This window comes from Zosterops lateralis (assembly GCF_965231275.1).
Source record: "Zosterops lateralis genome assembly, chromosome: 5".
Taxonomy (NCBI): domain Eukaryota; kingdom Metazoa; phylum Chordata; class Aves; order Passeriformes; family Zosteropidae; genus Zosterops; species Zosterops lateralis.
This window is the reverse complement of record NC_139766.1, coordinates 26,295,871-26,315,006: the sequence shown is the minus strand read 5'-3', so window position 1 is coordinate 26,315,006 and position 19,136 is coordinate 26,295,871. Positions and strand designations below refer to the sequence as shown.

Here is a 19,136-nt window from a genome sequence, read left to right as displayed (position 1 = left end):
TAGTGAAACATCTCATTTTGTGAGAGTGGTGTTTGGAAGTAGATATTTATATTCTGTACTACATGAATATACACTGTCTTGGCTTTAGCAAAACCAGCTTAATGCAAATTTTAAGATACCTTCTTTAGTCTGGTACACATCTTCATCACAACGTTAAAAATTAATTGCAAGGTTCAGTTGTAAGTAGTGCATAATGAAGAAAAAGAGAATTTAAATTATATAAATCAGTATATTATTCTGCTAGCCATTCATACATGAAAACTGTTAAGTAATTTGTATGAAAAGCTCGTAGAGGTTGTCCTTGAAGTGTATAATTTCAAACTGATGGAGACCTTTTAAAAAATTTGTTAGTTCTTACAAATGACTTCATACGTACCTCTTTTGTTTGTACAGCTGCATTTACGAACCTTCTTTAAGGTGTTGCTGTAATTGTTTTTCATACAGATTTAAGATTTTGAGTTAGTATAAAGACTTTCTTGTAGCAAAAAGTGTTTTACTATTAGATGCTTTCAATCTGTGCTAAAAATACGTCAAAATTCAGGGGAAATAATTAATTAGGACAAAAGCCAATGTGCTGTTGCATTAGTGTTTTTTAGTGCTAAAGCAAAAGTTTGAAAAACAGGAAGTGATACATTTAAGTTTCTTGAAGGGAAAAATAAATGTGTGTAGAAATTAGCTATTTTTTAATGTTTGCTTTCATTTTTTGCTACCATTAAAAGCCCTAATTAAATTTTGTATTTGTGAATCCTTTTTTTAGCTGTTAGAGAAAGGCTTATCCAGCATGCAACAGTCCTTGCTGCAGATCATTTACAGTCTTCTGAGTCATATTGACCTATCCACAGCTCCAGTGAAGCAGTTTAATTTGGAAATCATAAAGGTTATTGGTAAATATGTTCAGGTAGGTACTCTGAAAAACTGTAAAAGCCTGTCTGCTCATTATCCAAATAGTATCAAAATTACACTTCAATTTTTTGGGGGAATTTATTTCAGATATAAAAATAGTTTTTTGTAGTCAGATTCCAGAGGGGCTTTTTTCCCTTTGTACTTAATTCATTAGATGCTTGTGTATTTGTCCAGTGTGATTTGCATCTGGTGGAACAAGTTATCTGGGTGAATGTGCATCTATTTATGGATGTAGGCAACTCATATGTAGTTAGAGAAAATGATCCTTCAACTATTAAAATACAAGGAAATGTTTATTGCTAAGATGCACAAATGTTTTATTTATGTGTATATGTTTTAAAAAGAAAATTTTATGGTTTAATGAACATTGAAATCACTCTCAGTAATATATCTGTGAGGAACTTTAGGGTGCACCTTAACAAATTTGAGTATGTTTTTTATTAAAGAAAGTCCCCAAAGATGAACCACAGTGCTTTGCCCTAGGTAATTTAAGCCTTTGTACTCGAAACACAAATTTACTGAAAATCTATTTCACAGAAGAAAGTCTAGCATTTTACTGAAAGGTTTTATGAAAATGCCTGAAGCATAAAACCATTTCAGTGCACAACATTCTCTTCTTTTTTTCTGAATTCCATTATTGCTGAATGTATTTCAGTCAAATAGTTTAATCATAATTAACCAGGAAAAGTCATGCTCCCTGGATGTTTTGTTATTGATGGATATGTACTTTAGATATTGTGCTCCTGTCAGAGTGCATTAAGCAAAATGGAATGATTAGCATTAGCTGTAGTTTTTATGGCCTGGCAGCTTCTTGCTTCATCTCTAACCTCTCTCTGAGCTTTCTATGCAAGCCCACACTGCCATGGAATGCAATCTTAATTAGATGTAAGCTATCAAAAGATGCTACTAGTGAAAAAATATTCCAGAGAAGTCTTAACATATTTTTAATAAAATTAAATATGATACTATAAATGACAAAAGAAAAGATCATAAATTGTCATATCTTGTTTAAATGTGCTTCTACTAAGCTTTGGGTTTTTTTCAGTCCTCTGCAATGACAATGGCTGTAAATACATTTAAGTTGCTACAGGATAGTTCCAGTTTGAGACTTCTTTGTTTATGCTTATGATGCACAGAAATTGAGGAGATTATTGAAGACTCTTGTAATCTGCAAAGAAGCATAAAGCATATAGTACTTAAAGAATTGATTGGGGTGTTTTCTTTTTTTAATGCAAAAAAATAATATTTTGACAAACATGGCCTCCTAATTAAAAAAAAAGGCAGACATCTTGTTGATTTCAAAAATTGGAAGATTTAAGTTTCAGGCAGAATCCTTGCATTGCTGAGAGTGTAAATCTTAATCTTTACACAAGGCTGCTTTTTTTTATGTCTCTCCTGATTCTTTTCACCATGTGTGTAATTCAAACCACTGAATTGTTTGCATTGTCTTAATCATCTTTTTAAGGAAAGTCCACCTAACTCAGGCTTAGCCTCTTATATTCTCACAATTCTTCCATAGCTTTTTTAAGCACTCCACTGTTTTGATCTAAAAACTTTGTAAACATTTTCACTTCTTTGTTAAAATCTTTTGTATTTCCTCATGTATTTCAAGCAAGGAATAGTTGTATTTGTTTCAAATTCTATTACTCTCTCTATAACTGTAAAATAATTAAAGATAGCAAGAGGTGAAATAGTTTGAATATTATCAGTTACTGTAGTTAAGTGATAGTTAAATACTCAGTTTCTGTCACCTGAGTCACAAAGGGCAGATGCTTCAGACAATGGTAAAAAACATGGTGTAAATATAGGGATGGAGGGACGTGTTCCATGGTCTGCTTGTGGCTGGCCCAGTGACTGGAGCTACTGAGCCTGCTTGGCTGGACCTGACCATGCACCATGGCATGGCCTGATACCTTGCCACTACTTTCCTGGCACTTCAGGGTCTGAAGTTTCCACCTGTGCTAGCCCCTTCAGCCATGTGAGGTTTTGGGTTGGGGATTCTTACAAAATGCCACTGTACATAAAAATTGTTGTCTTGGTTGAAGGGATTATTGTGTGATTTGTGTATGTTCTCTTCAGAGTCCATATTGGAAGGAAGCCCTTAATATTTTGAAACTGGTGGTGTCTCGGTCAGCAAGCCTTGTTGTGCCTAATGATATTCCAAAGTCTTATGGAGGTGACATAGGTTCTCCGGAAATCTCTTTCACGAAAATTTTTAATAATGTCTCCAAGGAGCTACCTGGGAAGACCTTAGATTTTCATTTTGATATATCAGAGGTAATTATTGTGTTTAGATGACAATGCACTTACGACTTGCTGTTACAAACTCAGCTGTTACTTTCTGTTAGCCTTCTACATTTATATGTTTTTAAGTAAGTACAATTTTTAAGAGTGGCAGAGATTGACGTTTTATGTATTTGTAAATGAGAATCATACAGGAAGATAAATTTCAAATTCTTTTATGATGTTTGTTTGCCTTTTCCCCCTTTTGAATGGCTGGAGAGTTAATTACTAAAAGTCAGTAAGATTATTCTCAAGGGTATCTCAGCTGTGTCAGAGAGCAGACAATGCAGCTGACAGCTGCTTGCAGCTGAACATACCTGACTCTCAACAAGTGAAGGGCTATGCATTCAAGGGCTGAGAGGATTAAAACCCTGTACTGCAGTTTTGGCATGACTTTGGAAGGGGGAGGAAATTTAGAGGTGGGGATAGGATACAAAGTGTAGGAAATTGAATGTAAGAGGGATACAGTTGGAGAAAAACCTCCTGTGGTTAAGAATATCACCCCTACCACCAATGATACTCATTCTACATCTGAAAAGGGGAGCATGGCCAAGTGAGCAGTGTAACGTAGAGACATGAAAATTGTAGAAACTTTAGAAATGATTGGAAGTAAGAGGTTGAAGCTAACCCTAGATAATGATTGGAGATAGAGATGTCTTAGGAACATGACTTAAATTGCTAAGTGCATTCACTACTGAAGTTTCAGGGCATGTGGACAATTGAGAGACAAGATGAATTTCCATGGAGTTCATTGGATTAGCATTTGCTGTCAAAGGGTTGAATTTGATCATTGTTTTTTCAGAAGTGTGTCTGTGTTTGTGAAGTTGCTGGTCTGTGAAAACAGTTTGTTCACGTCAGGGAATTATTCTACAGAGAAGCTTTGCATCTTTTAAATTTAGAACACAACTGGTTTTAAGGTGTGTTTAAGAGTATAGTTGGATTGTCAGCATAAAATATGCATAATTCAAAGCCACACAAGTGGGCAGAATGGCAGCTTGCTGTGTAGGATACAAGTATTCAGCTTTGTATTTCCCAGTGTACCAGGGCTCAGTGGATTAGGTATGGGTTTTACAGAATGCTTACAAACAGACAAACCCTCCTACATTTCATATAATGCTAAATTCTGAAGTCAAATATGTAGTCTTCACTAATATAGATTTGAATTTTAAGGAAGTGTTTGTTGCCTTTGCTAGACACCAATTATTGGGAATAAATATGGTGATCAACACAGCGCAGCTGGTAGAAATGGAAAGCCAAAAGTCATTGCTGTGACCCGGAGCACTTCTTCAACTTCATCAGGCTCCAATTCAAATGCACTGGTTCCTGTCAGCTGGAAGAGACCACAGCCATCTCAGGTACATTGTGCCTCAAACACTTTATACATATATTAGAGACAGTGTTTGTGAATGTATTTAAAAAAACATATTGAAGTGGTATTTGAAGTCTGTGTTATGTCATAGCAAAACAGTAAATTAATATGGCATAAACTAAAAGCTGCTACTGGTGAAAAGTACAAAATTTTAAGATTCTTTTTAGAGGATGTCAATATGCAATATGACTAGTTGAAAATGCACGTTTTATATTTTTACTTGGACTTCCAGCAGCTGCCATGCTATGTTATTTTCTTTGGTATATTTTTCAGAGACGGACTAGGGAGAAGCTAATGAATGTGCTTTCTCTGTGTGGTCCAGATTCTGGTCTTCCCAAGAATCCTTCGGTAAGTGGTGATGGTGGTTTGTTTTGGTTTTTGAACTCAACTTAGCAGAATGCTATTGCATTTTTAGGTGTTGATGAAGTTATGAACAGTGGATTTGGACAAGCTGATTTTGGTTCAGCAGTTCACAAATCCAACTGAAGGATTAAAAAGAAGAATCAAAAGTAATGGATTACTATTATTCCTCAAGGACTCCAGCGGGCATGGTTGTCTTGGCTAGAAAAGAGAATTGAACTAGGTCTCCCCTGTTCTGACTAAATCTCTATCTAGTTCATTACAAAGGCTTTTGAGAGAAGGGGTAGCAGTAGCTGAGGACTGTGAGGATGTTGATGCTGTATTGAAAATATCATAGAATCCATTGAAAATAACCAGTGGATCCATATACCTTGAAACATGGTTATTTATAGGAACAATAGTCTTAACTGTTGAGTAAAAATAGGTTGATTGTGTTACTTCTGTATAAAGAACCCCACTGGCATACTATGCTTGATGGTGGTGATGACATTGACAGCTTTTAAAATAAAGTGGATAGCCTACCTTGGTTATCATCTAGAATACTTTTTTTTTTTTTTTTTTTTTTTTTTTTTTTTTTTTTTTTTTTTTTTTTTTTTTTTTTTTTTTTATTGTGGCATGGAATTTATTACCTGGGGAAAATATTGGTGGGAGAAGGATCTTGAATCTAGTGGAAGATAAATAAATAAAAATAGATGCCTGAAAGCTGAAACTGAAGAGATTAAAATACAGTGCATGGAAATAAACAGAATATTGTCATTTGTGAAGGTTATGAAGGCCACAGTAGCCCAATATTGGATCCCATTTAAAGGTGTACAGTCCTTCCACAAAAGTTTGTAGGTGAAAACAGTATGGTCTCTGTCATGTAGATAGTTATTATGATGGATTTTTTTTGTTCTTAAATTTGACTGATATTGTGGTTATGAAAATGAAGTTTGGATGATATATTTTTCTCTCTATTTATACCTTTGTGACTCTTAGCTACATTCAGGAGAGAATGATACTGCTAATTTAAAGATGTCGTTTAAATTTCAGCTAGTCTTGAAGCAAAGTGTTGTCAATATAGGGGTCATGCTGGCTGCCACTAATTCCATTAAATGGCAGAAGGCAGGATAGCTGACGTTTGGAACTTCTTACTTCTGTTTTTACCTATATATCTGCAGGTTGTGTTTTCTTCTAATGAAGACTTGGAAGTTGGAGATCAGCAAACTAGTCTAATTTCAGCAACAGAAGAAGTGATTCATGAGGAGGAAGTGGCTGTAGAAGACAATACCAGTGAACAACAATTTGGAGTTTTTAAAGACTTTGACTTTTTAGATGTTGAATTGGAAGATGCAGAGGTGAGACCTTGGGGTTTCTTCTGTGTATTTCCATTTGAGAGCATTTTAAAAATAAGGTTGTGTTGGTGCAATTCTAAGGAATTGGCAGCCCTACTAGCTAATCCAATTCAGAAGAATTTATGATGGAGCTTAGATGGAGAAACCTGGGCCTAAAACTTTGCAGGGTTAAGTTGTTGCAAATTGTTGGCTAGTTTTGGGGGAAAGAGTTGAGGTTTTTTGGAGGGATTTAAGTGAGGTTTTTATCTGAAAGTGAAGTGATATGACAGTGGAAGCCAATGTCAGCATGAACACCTGGGTACTGTGCAGGAGAAAACTTAATTATGGATCAGTGTGTTAAGAAAACAGCATAATCGTTGTTTCTGATACATTTCTGGATTTTGAGAACTTGATGAAAAGCTTTCAAAGTAACAAGCTGTATGATACACTATCTCATTATATAGGATTGACTTGCTCCCTATAATTGCTTGCTTTGACTTTTACATTATATCTGGCGTATTAGAGTTCTTATATTTCCTCTACTTCTCCTTCTGCCAAAAAGAGAGAGGGGAGGTAAAACAAAATTAAGTATTGAGAAATAGTGAAGATTCTGTTAACTGCTGTTACTTGTTTCAGATCAAGAAAAGGCTTCAGACCACAATTTGCTGAAGCTTAAAAGTATGACTATAAAAGGAACTGTGAAGGAAAAAGTCAAATGTTTTGTAGTTTCTTGCAGTGGTTTGGTTACAGTCTTTGCAAAATATTGAATTAGTAATGGAGATCCTTGCTGGTCATGAGTCCACAAACTAAGAATACCTATGTAAAGACTGATTCTTCTTCTCTTGCTTTATCTAGATGTCTTTACAGGGTTCCCCTCCAATTCTTAAGTTTTATCTCACTTTCCTCCTGCTTCCTGTATTATTGCTTCACTTCAGCCAGTATATTTGCACCTTCTAGGAAAAGTACAGGCTCATTATGGTCTACTGCATAGATGTAACCACACACTGCTCAGACACCATTTCCTGTATTGAATACAAGTAGTCAAACAGTTCAGAATTGAGGGTTAGTAGTATTAAAATATTATTTTAACATGACAGGACTTAGGATGGCAACAGCTGAAAACTTTGCCAAATGAAGTTAACTTTAACTTCATTTTCTGTGCTATTTTAATAGCAGATCATAATTTAGAATAGACAGTTTCTTTTTTATTACTTGCCTGAATGCAACATGCAGTGCTGTACAAGAGAAAAAAAATATTACCACAGATAGTACAGATTTAGGGTGTTACATATAAATTGTGCACGCGGTATAAGAGCTCTGGCTTATGTTTTCACCAAAAATATAGAATGTTCTTTTTTGCTAATAATTAATGAACTGGGACTTTTACATTAACATCTGAGTAATATCCAGATTAAACTTAAGTGCTTCAGCCCACAGTAGTAGTACTTTGTTGTACTTGAAATTACTTTGCTTTGCCATGACTTTTCATCCTCTTTTGAAGAAAAGAAATAACTAAGAAAGAGATTACAAAATGTTTAGTATGCATATTTAATGAGTCATGGTGATTTCTGAAGTAACCACAAGAGATTCTCTGTTAAGGCAGTTTTGGAGCCGTGTTTGGGGCTAGATGTGGTGTTTTAGTAACTGCAGGAACTTCACCACGTTTTCCATATCACTTAGATGAATTGTTGAACGTTGATGAAGTGCTTGATAAAACGAAAGATCTTTATTGTACTTGTGAATTAAAGTAACAGTGTTTTTAAGATATGGATGTCATATAGTATGATGGATATTTAAAACTCAAATATGTCAGCTTGAAAATGCTCAAAGAAAATGGATCCAGCTATTGGTATTCAGGGTGCACTTCATAAAGTTGACACAAATTGCTGGTGAAACAGTTAGTGACAACATCATATTTTTCACAACCTGTATATAATTATTGTTGATAGTGTTTTGTCACTTGGATGTGGTCAGTATAGATTCATGTGTGTTAGTTAAAGAACTTCATCCATGTTTGTTGGAACAGTTGCTTTACATGTTACGCTAGAGAAAATGTATCATGAGCATGCTGATTTTAGTGTTTTGTCGTCAGTTTGTTTATTTTTTTATCTCATTAGAAAGAGACATTATTTTAAATACTAGCTTTTTGACTAAAGCTTCTTTCCAGAGCTTGAATCAGTCTTTTACTGTTGGCAAATCCTATGTAATAAAACATTTTTCCCTGGTTCTAGAGTATCTTTAAGTGTTTGTCCTCGTTCTTTCTAATTATATGTGTTTTCCTTTTTGCTAACCAGGAGCTGCAGGTAAGTTGCAGCCTGGTGCCCTGGCTTGTTCATCTGTTGTTGTCTGTGATGTGTTTGTACTTTCTAGTCAGATTATAAAATCAATACTGATATAGTTCTAGATTACATATTGAGTTACTTTCCAAGAAGATATTCAAAAGATTTCTACTTCCTTTGCCATTTATTTTATTTACAAGCATTTAACAAGGTACTTAAAATTTTAATAAAACTAAAGGGCTGATTGAAACTCTGTTCATGACGCATTCAGTACTCAAGTACTCATATTTTCTCTGTCTTATTTGTGTATTAACTTAATTATGTTGAAACTTGTACATACCATATGTGTGCAAACTTTTTTATTACAGGGTGAAAGCATGGACAACTTCAACTGGGGTGTTCGCAGGCGCTCTCTTGACAGCATTGACAAAGGAGACACACCATCCCTTCAGGAGTGTCAGTACTCTGGTAGCACACCCAGCTTGAACTTGACCAACCAGGAGGATACTGATGAGTCTTCAGAAGAAGAAGCAGCACTGACTGCTAGTCAGATACTGTCTCGTTCACAGATGGTAGGTTATTTTTCTGTGGAAGAAATCTGAGAACTTAAGCTTTCCCTAGCACATTTAATGGATAAGCGTGGCTCATGCTTTCAGCCTAAGTCGCATAGTAAGGAGCTAAGTTAATGTGGCTAAGCTTCTTTTTAATAAGAGCATCAATGAAGGAAAATTTACTTTGTCACATTGGCCGTACATAATTTATAATTTTAGATTTATAATTTTATTACAATATTAAATTTTATGTCTTTACACTTACTATATTTTTTAAAATATAAACACAAAATTGCATCAGTTATTTATAACCTGTGTATCTTTGTAAATTTCTAGATTAAAAAAAACCACCCCAAATTGCAAAACAAGATCGAGAGTATTAAGTGGTCATATGGGGGTCTTAAGTTGTGTTTAAGCACAGAAATTGCTGATTTAATTATGGATTTTGGAGCCTGTGTACATATAACTTAGGAGAATCAAGAAAGCTGGTCATTCAGAAGTATCTCTGTATTACATAAATGAAATTAAGAAAAAGTTGACTTGATGAGGAGCAGCTTGATGCATATGTTGCTTTTCAGACTTTAGGCAAAGCTTGTATTTATGTTGCTCCCAACATAATGCTCTGCTTTTCAATGGTTTCAGTCTAACAAAAAGAACTTCTAAAACAAGAAAGAAAATAATTTTCCTTGAAGGAAAAACTTCTTTTTAAAGTGAAATATTGCAGAAATGCATGTGATGCTTGCAATAGTTCTAGTGTAAAGCTGTGAAATTCAAATAGTTAACAATACTTAAACAGCCTATTTCAAAACTAATGCATTCTTTACCTGCAGTTTGTGTTTCCTTTGAAGATTTTTGTTTCTTTCTTTTCTGTCTTAGTTAATCAGTGATTCTGCCATAGATGAAACAGTGTCAGATCATGCTGGTTTATCACTTCAGTCTCAAGATTCCACTAGCAGTGTGGGAATAGAAGAGGTGCTTCAAATCAGAACTGAGACCCCAAGTTTGGAAGCTTCTTCTCTAGATAACTCTAGCAACCAGCTGCCTGAGGTGGGGAGAAATGTGGGCTGGTGCATGGCTGATTTGGGCTCCTTCTAGTTTTAGTAGCAACTTTGGCTTTCTTTTCAACTGAATTTTCGTCTGTTACACTGATTAGTTGATTTGCTTTTAATATTTCTAACCTGTTGGCATGTTCTTACAAAATGTTCCTTCAGCATGGAGACTACTTGGATGGACTGAGGGAACTTACCACAGGTTAAAAATATTCTTGAAGGGCTGATCATGATCATTTCATGGTGCAGAATGAAACAGGCTAATATTCAAAATGCTTTTACTTGATATGGTTGAAATCCTTCTTGAGCGACATTTTCTTTCAAATACTTTTTTATTTCCTTCCCCTGTCCCCACCTTTTTGTTTTTTTGCTTTCTTTGGGTTGTGATTGGTGCTATATGGGAATAAAACCTCAGGCCAGCTGTGTTAGCAGTTGGTTCCATTAAATAATCCTTTAGAAAGGACTACAGATGCTAGTGGTATACTTTTTTGGAAAGGCCCCTGTGGACTGAGATTTCAAGCTAATGGCCGCCTGCAAATCTGTGAGTACTTCAGTTTATTGTGTTTTCAAATGTTTGAATAATTTAAAAGTTAAAAAGACACCCCTAATTTAAAACAAACTCTCATCTGCTACAATTTTTCTCCAAGTGGCTTGGTTTAGGTGGACTTTTTGTCCCTTAATTTGAAATTGTTTATGCTACTGGCAATCTTATTTTTAGTTGCCTAATGTTAGCTAATCCCATCTTAAAGTATACATGCAGCTTTATTGAGTATTCCAGAAAATCAAGCCATTCCTCTGTGCATTTGACTAACCAGTGAGTGCACTGTTGACACTTAAAAGTGAGTCTTCAGCTAGCCTGGTTTATATAATCTACTGACTAGTTAAGTGACTGGGCTAGTTCAAGTTTCTGAAGGCTCTAGTTCACCTGTTTGCTACCAGAAAAATTGCTCTTCCTAACAGGCAGACCACAGATATAGTTAATATTTAATGAAGAAAACTGTAAGAACAAAAGAGTACAATAAAGGGAGAGTGGCTGATTTCCTGTGACAAAATCCTCACCTTTTAAAGGTGTAATATTGTGACCCTTATCAAGTGCTTTCTCCCACATTTTTGTATTTTCATATTATGATTATCCATGTGTTTTCTTAAAAAAATGTTTCATTATACTGCTGTAGACAAGTTGTCTCAGCTGTTGCAGAACACCTGTGCTTAGACTGTCAAACAAATTGTCACTTCTTGTGCTCATCTACAACATGCTTTTTTCCTCAAATAGAATTTTGTTTGAGGAAGAACTCTTAATCTGGGTGACCTTTTTTGCATACAAGATAGATGCTTTATGTTAAGATTTCTGAAGCAAGAAGTGGCATGTAGGCTGGAATTTTATAGAATGAAATTCACCACAATAAAACTTTTGCCTTCTCCATTGTTGGCACGTGGTACATCCTCAGCTGTAACTATTTTTTACATTTTCATAGTTCTTTCTGAGACTGCCCTTAGAATTCATTGTTCTTCTGCAGTTCCCTTTTTGAAATCACTATACTGCTATAATATAGGTGAAAATATTCACACAAAAAAGCACCATTGTAGTTTTAAAATATTGAGAACATTTGAACTGGGCTATAAAATAATTCCACGACTAGGCAGCATTCAGAGCAAATTGCCACATATATGAAAAAAAATACTGCAAGTGCATATAAATGCATTTACTAGATACGATGTGTTTCAGGTTTATTTTGTGCTTGTTAGAATATGAGATTTGGACAAATGCATAGGTTTCTTCAAGCACAATTCAAACACTCAAAAGTTATTACTCTACAAGACTTAGCTATCTGGTTGGATTTCATTGCTCAAAAACTGAGCTGGCTTTATGCCTCTTACCAGAATGAGCTTGAAAATGTGCACACTAACTATTGACTCATCTCAAAATATTTATGAAGCCAGTAAAACTGATTTTGTTGCGAATATTTACACTGTACAACTTGTAGCATAGGACAGTGGTTTTTTCCCTGTGCTCCTGTACTTAATATATATATATATAAAACTCTTTCAGTACAAGCATTTCATTGTATGCCAACTGTCAGTTATCAAAATTTTTTTAATATAATAAGTATATATCAAAGTTTACCTAAGACAATGTAGGAAAAATTGAAACCATTTTTCATAAACATTACTGTGCTGGTTAGATGAGTTGAGCTCCTTGTTTGTCTTGTAGAGGTGCTGTATTTAAATTAATAGTTTACTTAAATGTATTTGGCTGATTCCCAGAAAATGCAAAAAACGATATATATTTCACATTCCAGTTAAGAATTTACTTATCTGAGAAGAATAATTTTGTTCAAAAATAAGTTCTACAAGCTTATGTATATGAAAGTTTCTGACTAAAATTATTCTCTATTTTGCTCACTTGCATTGTAGAATTGTGAAGGAGTGGTTTACTAGAATTAATTTTCCTAAGGTTCTGTGGCATTGGTAACCATATAACTATATAAATCAGCTTTTTAAGATGCTTTAAGAGTATTCATACTGGTAGTAACGTCCAATGACAGACTAAGAACTAAATCAGAAGTCATGGCACTATGAAGACTTAAACATTTATTAACTAATAATAAGCATATTTTCAAAAAGTGTATCTCTCATATGTACCTTTACCAGTCATAATCAGTGCAACTCTGTATCCTGTGTTAACATCTATAACAGAAATGGACCATTGGTTCAATCCAGATTATTTTGTTGAGGTTTGGTGAAAATGTCCTGCATTCTCATGTACCTCAGAAGATTGGTAGGACAAAATTTCTCCTCTGTGAATAAAGTTCCAGATTTTACTTTAACAAAACAGGCATAAAGAGTGAAGTCACTAGCTGTGTCAAATGGCAGCAGTGTCACATTGAGAAATACCATAGAAATACCATTGGTAAGGATCACTGTGAAACAAAATGGTGTGGTTCTGTTTAAAGCTGAATTGTCTTTTCTAATTTGTGTACAGTTATTTAATCTGTCAGAGGATCTGTTTCAACTGATGAAAACCATGAAATGATGTGTATACTTAGAGACTGTCCAAAGGTTCCTTGACCAGTTTTGGATATGCCAGCAGGGGAAGACCAGCATCCTAAGAATGAAAATATGTGATAATTTGTGCTGTTAGGAAATAGCAGTGTTATTTTTATTCCACAGAGAAATCCAATATAAAGGTTTCAAATTAATTCATCATAAATTAACTGAATCTTAATATGTCTGTTCAATATAGTGATGTTAATGAATATAATAATGCTTATGGAGGAAGGGAGAAAGGGTCATTCTAATATTACCTACTTGAGTTTAATTATTCTCTCTGTAATTGTCTGTTAATGAAAGCCTATGTTTAGAGATCCAGGGTAAAACCCTTAAAGATGCCCATATTAGCAGTAATGGCAAAATAATAAAAACAGTGGAATGTCCCTTTTCCACTGTTTATCTATTACACTGTTGCTAAGTAGTTATGCTTTAGAAATGTATTAAAATGGAGAGCGGGAAGAACAAGAAATATTCTGGTACTTCTCTAGATTCCAAAGGCAAGCATGAGGCAGTCATTTTGATCTTTACCTAGAAAAGTAAAATATTAAAGTCTTGGGTTTGTTTGATCTCATTAAGTTTGAAGCTGTTTGCATATTTTTCTATCAGTATTCTCTAACAGATTCAATTAAATGCATTTGAGAAATTGTATTTGCTCTAAATAAGTCACATTCTAGGATATTTATGTTTGCCAAAAGTTAGGAACATTATAAATAGGCTGCCTGTCATTGCTCAAATAAAACTGTGTGAGCCAAAGACTTGAATAGTTAAAGTAAATATTTGTAAATAATCTTTTATAACTGTTATTTTACCATAATAAAAACTGCTAAGAATACGTAGGTCCTGACAGTAATATTAATGAAAGGCTGTGTGATTCACAGGAAGGCAGTTCAGCAGTAAGGGATGAACAGGTTAGCACTGCTAGTGAAGACACTGGGTCGTACCTACTACATGAGCAGCAAGATTGTCTGGTCTGTCACGAATCTCTGGAGTTGGAAGAGACCCCAGAACTGGTAGAGGCAGCAGCTCCTGAAAGCTATTCTGAATCTGTCTGTGAAGAGGATGTCACTCTTGCTTTGAAAGAGCTAGATGAGAGATGTGAAGAAGAAGAAGCTGACTTCTCTGGTTTATCTAGGTAAGATTAATACTGGTTATAAGTAACAGAAGTTACATGTTATCAGTGCATTATCAAACAGGCTTTTCTATGGTACAGAAATTTCCATTAATCCCATCATACAGAAATATTAAAACGATGGTTTGCATATCTGAAATAATGTTTGATCAGCTTTGCCTGTTATAGCAACTAAACTCAATACTTTTTTCAGCAATTGTTTCTGGTACAAGGAAAAGAGTTGTGCAGGAAAATATGAATTGAATAAAAGAAATTGGCAGTTTTCTTCACCATCAGTACCACAGAAATGTGAAAAATCAGCTGCAAACAGTATAACAGAAAAGCTTTTGAACTGCTCTGACTTACAGCAGCACCCAAAGACATGAAAAACACAGGGAAAAATGTTAATTTTTTTTTAATCAAAGCTCCTGTAGAAGTCAGGTCAGTTTGTCTTTGAATTTGCTCAAGGGTTATTTTCATTATTGAGGCTCGTAAGTCTCCTGTATATTTCTAAGAGATCTTAAACTAAAGTAACATTTTTTTCATTTTAATATGGAGAGCAAAAATAACTATTGAGAGAAAAAGTTAAAGTTAGTCCTAGCTGGTTGAGTCATATTTAAAGTGAAACTCTTAAGTCCCCTGGAAGTAACAGTCTAAGAAGGAAAGAAAAAGAACAAGAAACCCCAAACAAATATAACCCACAAATCAAACAAACAAAAAAAAAAAAATCCAAAATTTTCATTGGCTTGTTCATATTTAAAATTTGTTCAGAAGTTTACATTGAATAACAGAGAGACTTGAGATATATAGGAACATAAACCTGTTCTTTCAGAGAGATCTCTTGAGGCTTTTTCAGAAAAGAACGCAACAGGAGATATAAAGGAAGTTGTTCGAGAAGGTTTTACTGGGAGAGGCAGAGAAGCTTGACTCTTGTGATTCCCACACGTGACCTGCACTATGCCTTGTGAGAATTCAAGGCTGGTACCAGTTAAGAGCAGTTTAGTTCCTCATTTGCAACTGAACAATCTCTCAAGGTTTTATTTTATTTACACTAAGAAAGCAAATGAAAACCCATAGCTCTAGTCTAAAGAGTGACAGAGGTGATAGGGTTGGTATGCTAGTTAGGAAATATCTGAAAATCCTTTTTGAAACTTTGCTTACAGATGATAATCAAAAGGGATTTGTCTTAGCTTTTGAGCTTTGTTCTATTAAAATGAAGGTATCTAAAACCAGCACCCATAATTCCTGTTTAAGACACATTTAATTTATGTTTAAGATGTACTTAATGCTGCTGTGGATGAGGCAGTTGTCATAGAGAAGAACTGTATGTGATTTAAAAGATTATTTTAATAAACTGTCTGTATACTTGGAATCCTCCTACACATATTTGTGCTGCCTACATACAGTTATACAAGAAGAAATGTCAAAAGGTATCATCCTTTGTAATACAGAATATTTTAAGTTAATCATTATTTTAATGATTGGAAGTAGTAGCATTGACTAATTTATAGTTTGATATTTTTATTGGATGTTTGGTGCCTAATGGAAAGTATGACAGCAGACTGCTCTGTTAACAAAGGCCCGTTAAACTGATTGCCCATAAAAATGAAAGTGTTTTGATCTATCTCTATTTGCTTATGTTACTTAAGACAGTTATAAAGCACTATTACATTGCTAAATGCGCTCTTGTGCTTCCCTTAAGGAAGGCTAAAACTTATTACAGATATTGGTGGACCATCTGTTCAGATCAATAAAAATTTGAAGAACAGGCTGTTACTTCAGTTATCAGGGGCAAGAAAAAAATCCTGTTTCTAAGTGGTATCTGTATATATAGTGCTGTATATACCTAGCTCTTTGTCTGTAGTTCTGTGTAGAACTGACATGCAGCAGTAAATTTTGGAGAGTATAAGGAATTTTTAATATATTGCACTAGCAAAAGTTTTTGATTGTTCACTCTTTTCTTGGTTCATAGTTACCTTAGTTGATCTGTTATTTATTTTACAAAATGCTATTCTGAATTCAAAATTCTTTTTTTTTTCCTTCTTGCCAAAATGAAGGTGTTTTTATCCTAAAACATTTGCTGAGGAGGTAATTTCTGTCATTTATTATTTGTAGCCAAGATGAAGATGAACAGGATGGTTTCCCAGAAGTGCAAACTTCCCCTCCTCCTTCTCCATTTCTTTCTGCCATATTGGCAGCTTTCCAGCCAGTGGCATACGATGACGAAGAGCAAGCCTGGCGCTGCCACGTCAATCAAATGCTGTCAGATACAGATGGATCTTGTGCTGTCTATACATTTCATGTCTTCTCAAGATTGTTTCAGGTCAGTGAATTCTCTGTGTGATTGCTCATCTGAAATCCTTCCCTCCTACTTCTAATACTATTCTTCCCCTTGAAACTGCAAAAGCCACAAGATTAGGGTAGCAAGAAGCTTTAGAAAGCAAATCAAAAGCAGGCCAGAAAAACATATTGCTAAAGGAATGTTACATTTTCATACACTGTTTTCCTTAGGATATCTGCTGTGTTGATTGCCTAAGAGTGAACTTGCTCAGAAAATAAATTGAAATTAAGAAAAGCTGAAAAAAAACCTCACTTCAGTGTTTCTTGTAAGCTCTTAGTTCAGGTCATGTCCCTTCTTTTATATTCTGAACATCACTCAGGTTCTGTGATGATTACAGAATTAATTTCTTTCTCTTGGGTTTTTTGTGGGGTTGTTTTTTGTTTGTTTTTGTTTGGTTGGTTGGTTGTTTTTTTGGTTTTTTTTTTTTTTTGTGGGAGTCATTATTTTGGGATCACAGCATGACAAACATTAATGAATTTATCTTGTACCTGGCTTTTGAGAAAAGAGTTTCTTTCTGCAGAGAAGTAATTGAAACACCAGGAGATCCACTGGAGCTGGATGTTTCAAATGCCTCTCTTGAACTATATTTACTTCATAGATCTGCTGTCCAACACAAAATGCCTATGACTTAATTTTTCTAGCTCTCTCCTCCGTATATGTAGGGGATGAGTTTTTTACATTTTAAGAGTAATGCTTCTTTTCAAATTCCTCTGGGGCAAAATGAGTATAATTAATTCATTTTATGTATAGGCAACATGCCAAATGTGCCAAGAGACTATTCAAGACAAGACCTTATGGCTCCAGTCCTTTCTTGTATCTCTAATATTAATTTTACTTGCTGTTGAGCATATCATAATAAATTTCACTGTGAAAGACCCACACTAGCACATATTTTGTCCCATGTGTATGGGCAGTAACTTAGATGCGAAGAATTCATACTCTGCCTTTCCCATGGAATAATTTGTTTGCATATCTATACCCATTTTCCATTTTATGTTGAACCAATTTCATGGCCACAGTGTCATGAAATTTCTGTTTTTGTCTTTATGCTTCATCTAGACATCAGGGATTTGGTTTCGCTCTGTTATACCAAAGCTTTGCTGCAGTCGGTTTTCACACATTCATTCATTTCCTGAAAGTGGTAAAATGAGGGTAAAAAGGGGGAGCTAGGAAGAAGGATGAAACTTGGCTTAACACTTGGAAAGTTGGATATTCTGCACAATAGCAAGACAGGGTTCAAAGCATGGTAAAAAATATTCCTGAGGTGTTGTTACTGGGTACAGAAGAGGGTTAAAATGATCAAATGATACTCAGGAGGCCTTGTTTGACTGGATCTTTCCATTTTGCCTTCTGGCTCCTTCTTCCTGTGTTTAACTTTCCAGGTATCTGTATAATCTTTAATAGTTTTATTCTACATGTAATTTCCAGGATTAATGAAATAATACATAGCAGAGTGCAGTGTTACATTAGGCTAAGCTGTCTGCATAATCAAACATGATAAACTCAAGACTGATTTTTGAAGAAGGTGGAAATCCTGCAGGTGGCAGTTTTGGACAGAAATCGTGCTATGCAGGTCACACGCTGACTCATAAAACCCTAATTTTCTGCAACCCAAACACATGAAAATAAATTGAACTATCTGTACTGCATAATGGCAGTAGTATTCATCCACCTATACTGAGGATAGAGGCCTAGATGTGAAAAGAGTAATTGTCTTTATAGATACTGGCTGGTTTTATTGATTTATTGCATTTTCTAGAGCTAAATTCACATAAATATGCAGAGAAAATAACATATTAGTTTCTCATTTAATGAAAAAATATAGTGTGATGGAAATTTGCTCTGAAATTCTTATCTAAAAACCCAGAAGAGTAGTAAAACACAATGTAAAGTAAATGTTTTTCTGATTTGACTTCTAGACTATTCAAAGAAAGTTCGTATCTATAACAAATGATTCAGTCAGCTTTCTTGGTGAAAGTCTGCAGCGCATTGGAACAAAGTTCAGAAGTTCTCTGGAAGTGATGATGTTATGTTCAGAATGTCCCACAGTCTTTGTGGATGCGGAAACGGTAAGAATCTCAAACTTGCACAATGAGAATCTCAAACGTGCATGTTGGAATATCTGCCTGCTTAAACATTTCACGTAACATACAAAATGGTGTTTTAATATGTGGAAAAAAAAGAAATCAGAAATCTGAAGGGATCAGATCAGAATCTTTGAAATCAGAAGGGAATTAAAATCTTAAATGGCCACTGTGTATCATAAACATTGGAAACCAAAATGAGAAATGCATTTTCTCAAAAAATAGGCTCCAGCTGTAACAGTGAACAGTAAGGAAACTTACCGATAGTAGATATCACTTCAATTCCCTTACTTCTCTTTACCTTTCCTGCTTGTTCGTATTTATTCTATGTACTCTGCACAGGTAAGAAAAAGGAAGACTACTTTACAACTTTGCCTTTTTATATTATATTGTTTTATGTATGTATTTAGTGATGCATGAAAAGAACATTCTCACTACAAACATA

At 34.7% G+C, this 19,136-nt stretch overlaps 1 protein-coding gene across 8 annotated transcripts in view; it reads left to right on the top strand.

Moving 5' to 3' along the window:
• FRYL (FRY like transcription coactivator) overlaps nt 1–19,136 on the top strand; it is a 148,064-nt gene that overhangs the window by 114,478 nt on the left and 14,450 nt on the right. For 7 of the 8 annotated variants that reach the window (XM_083862234.1, XM_083862230.1, XM_083862229.1 and 4 more), the window contains 10 exons: nt 758–898; nt 2,983–3,180; nt 4,380–4,541; nt 4,829–4,903; nt 6,076–6,252; nt 8,876–9,079; nt 9,935–10,105; nt 14,037–14,290; nt 16,382–16,589; nt 18,527–18,676. In XM_083862234.1, coding sequence (XP_083718360.1) covers nt 758–898; nt 2,983–3,180; nt 4,380–4,541; nt 4,829–4,903; nt 6,076–6,252; nt 8,876–9,079; nt 9,935–10,105; nt 14,037–14,290; nt 16,382–16,589; nt 18,527–18,676 — 1,740 coding nt within the window. Of the gene's footprint in view, nt 1–757; nt 899–2,982; nt 3,181–4,379; nt 4,542–4,828; nt 4,904–6,075; nt 6,746–8,875; nt 9,080–9,934; nt 10,106–14,036; nt 14,291–16,381; nt 16,590–18,526; nt 18,677–19,136 lie in introns of those variants that run through there. The other variant, XM_083862235.1, reaches the window with a different exon arrangement.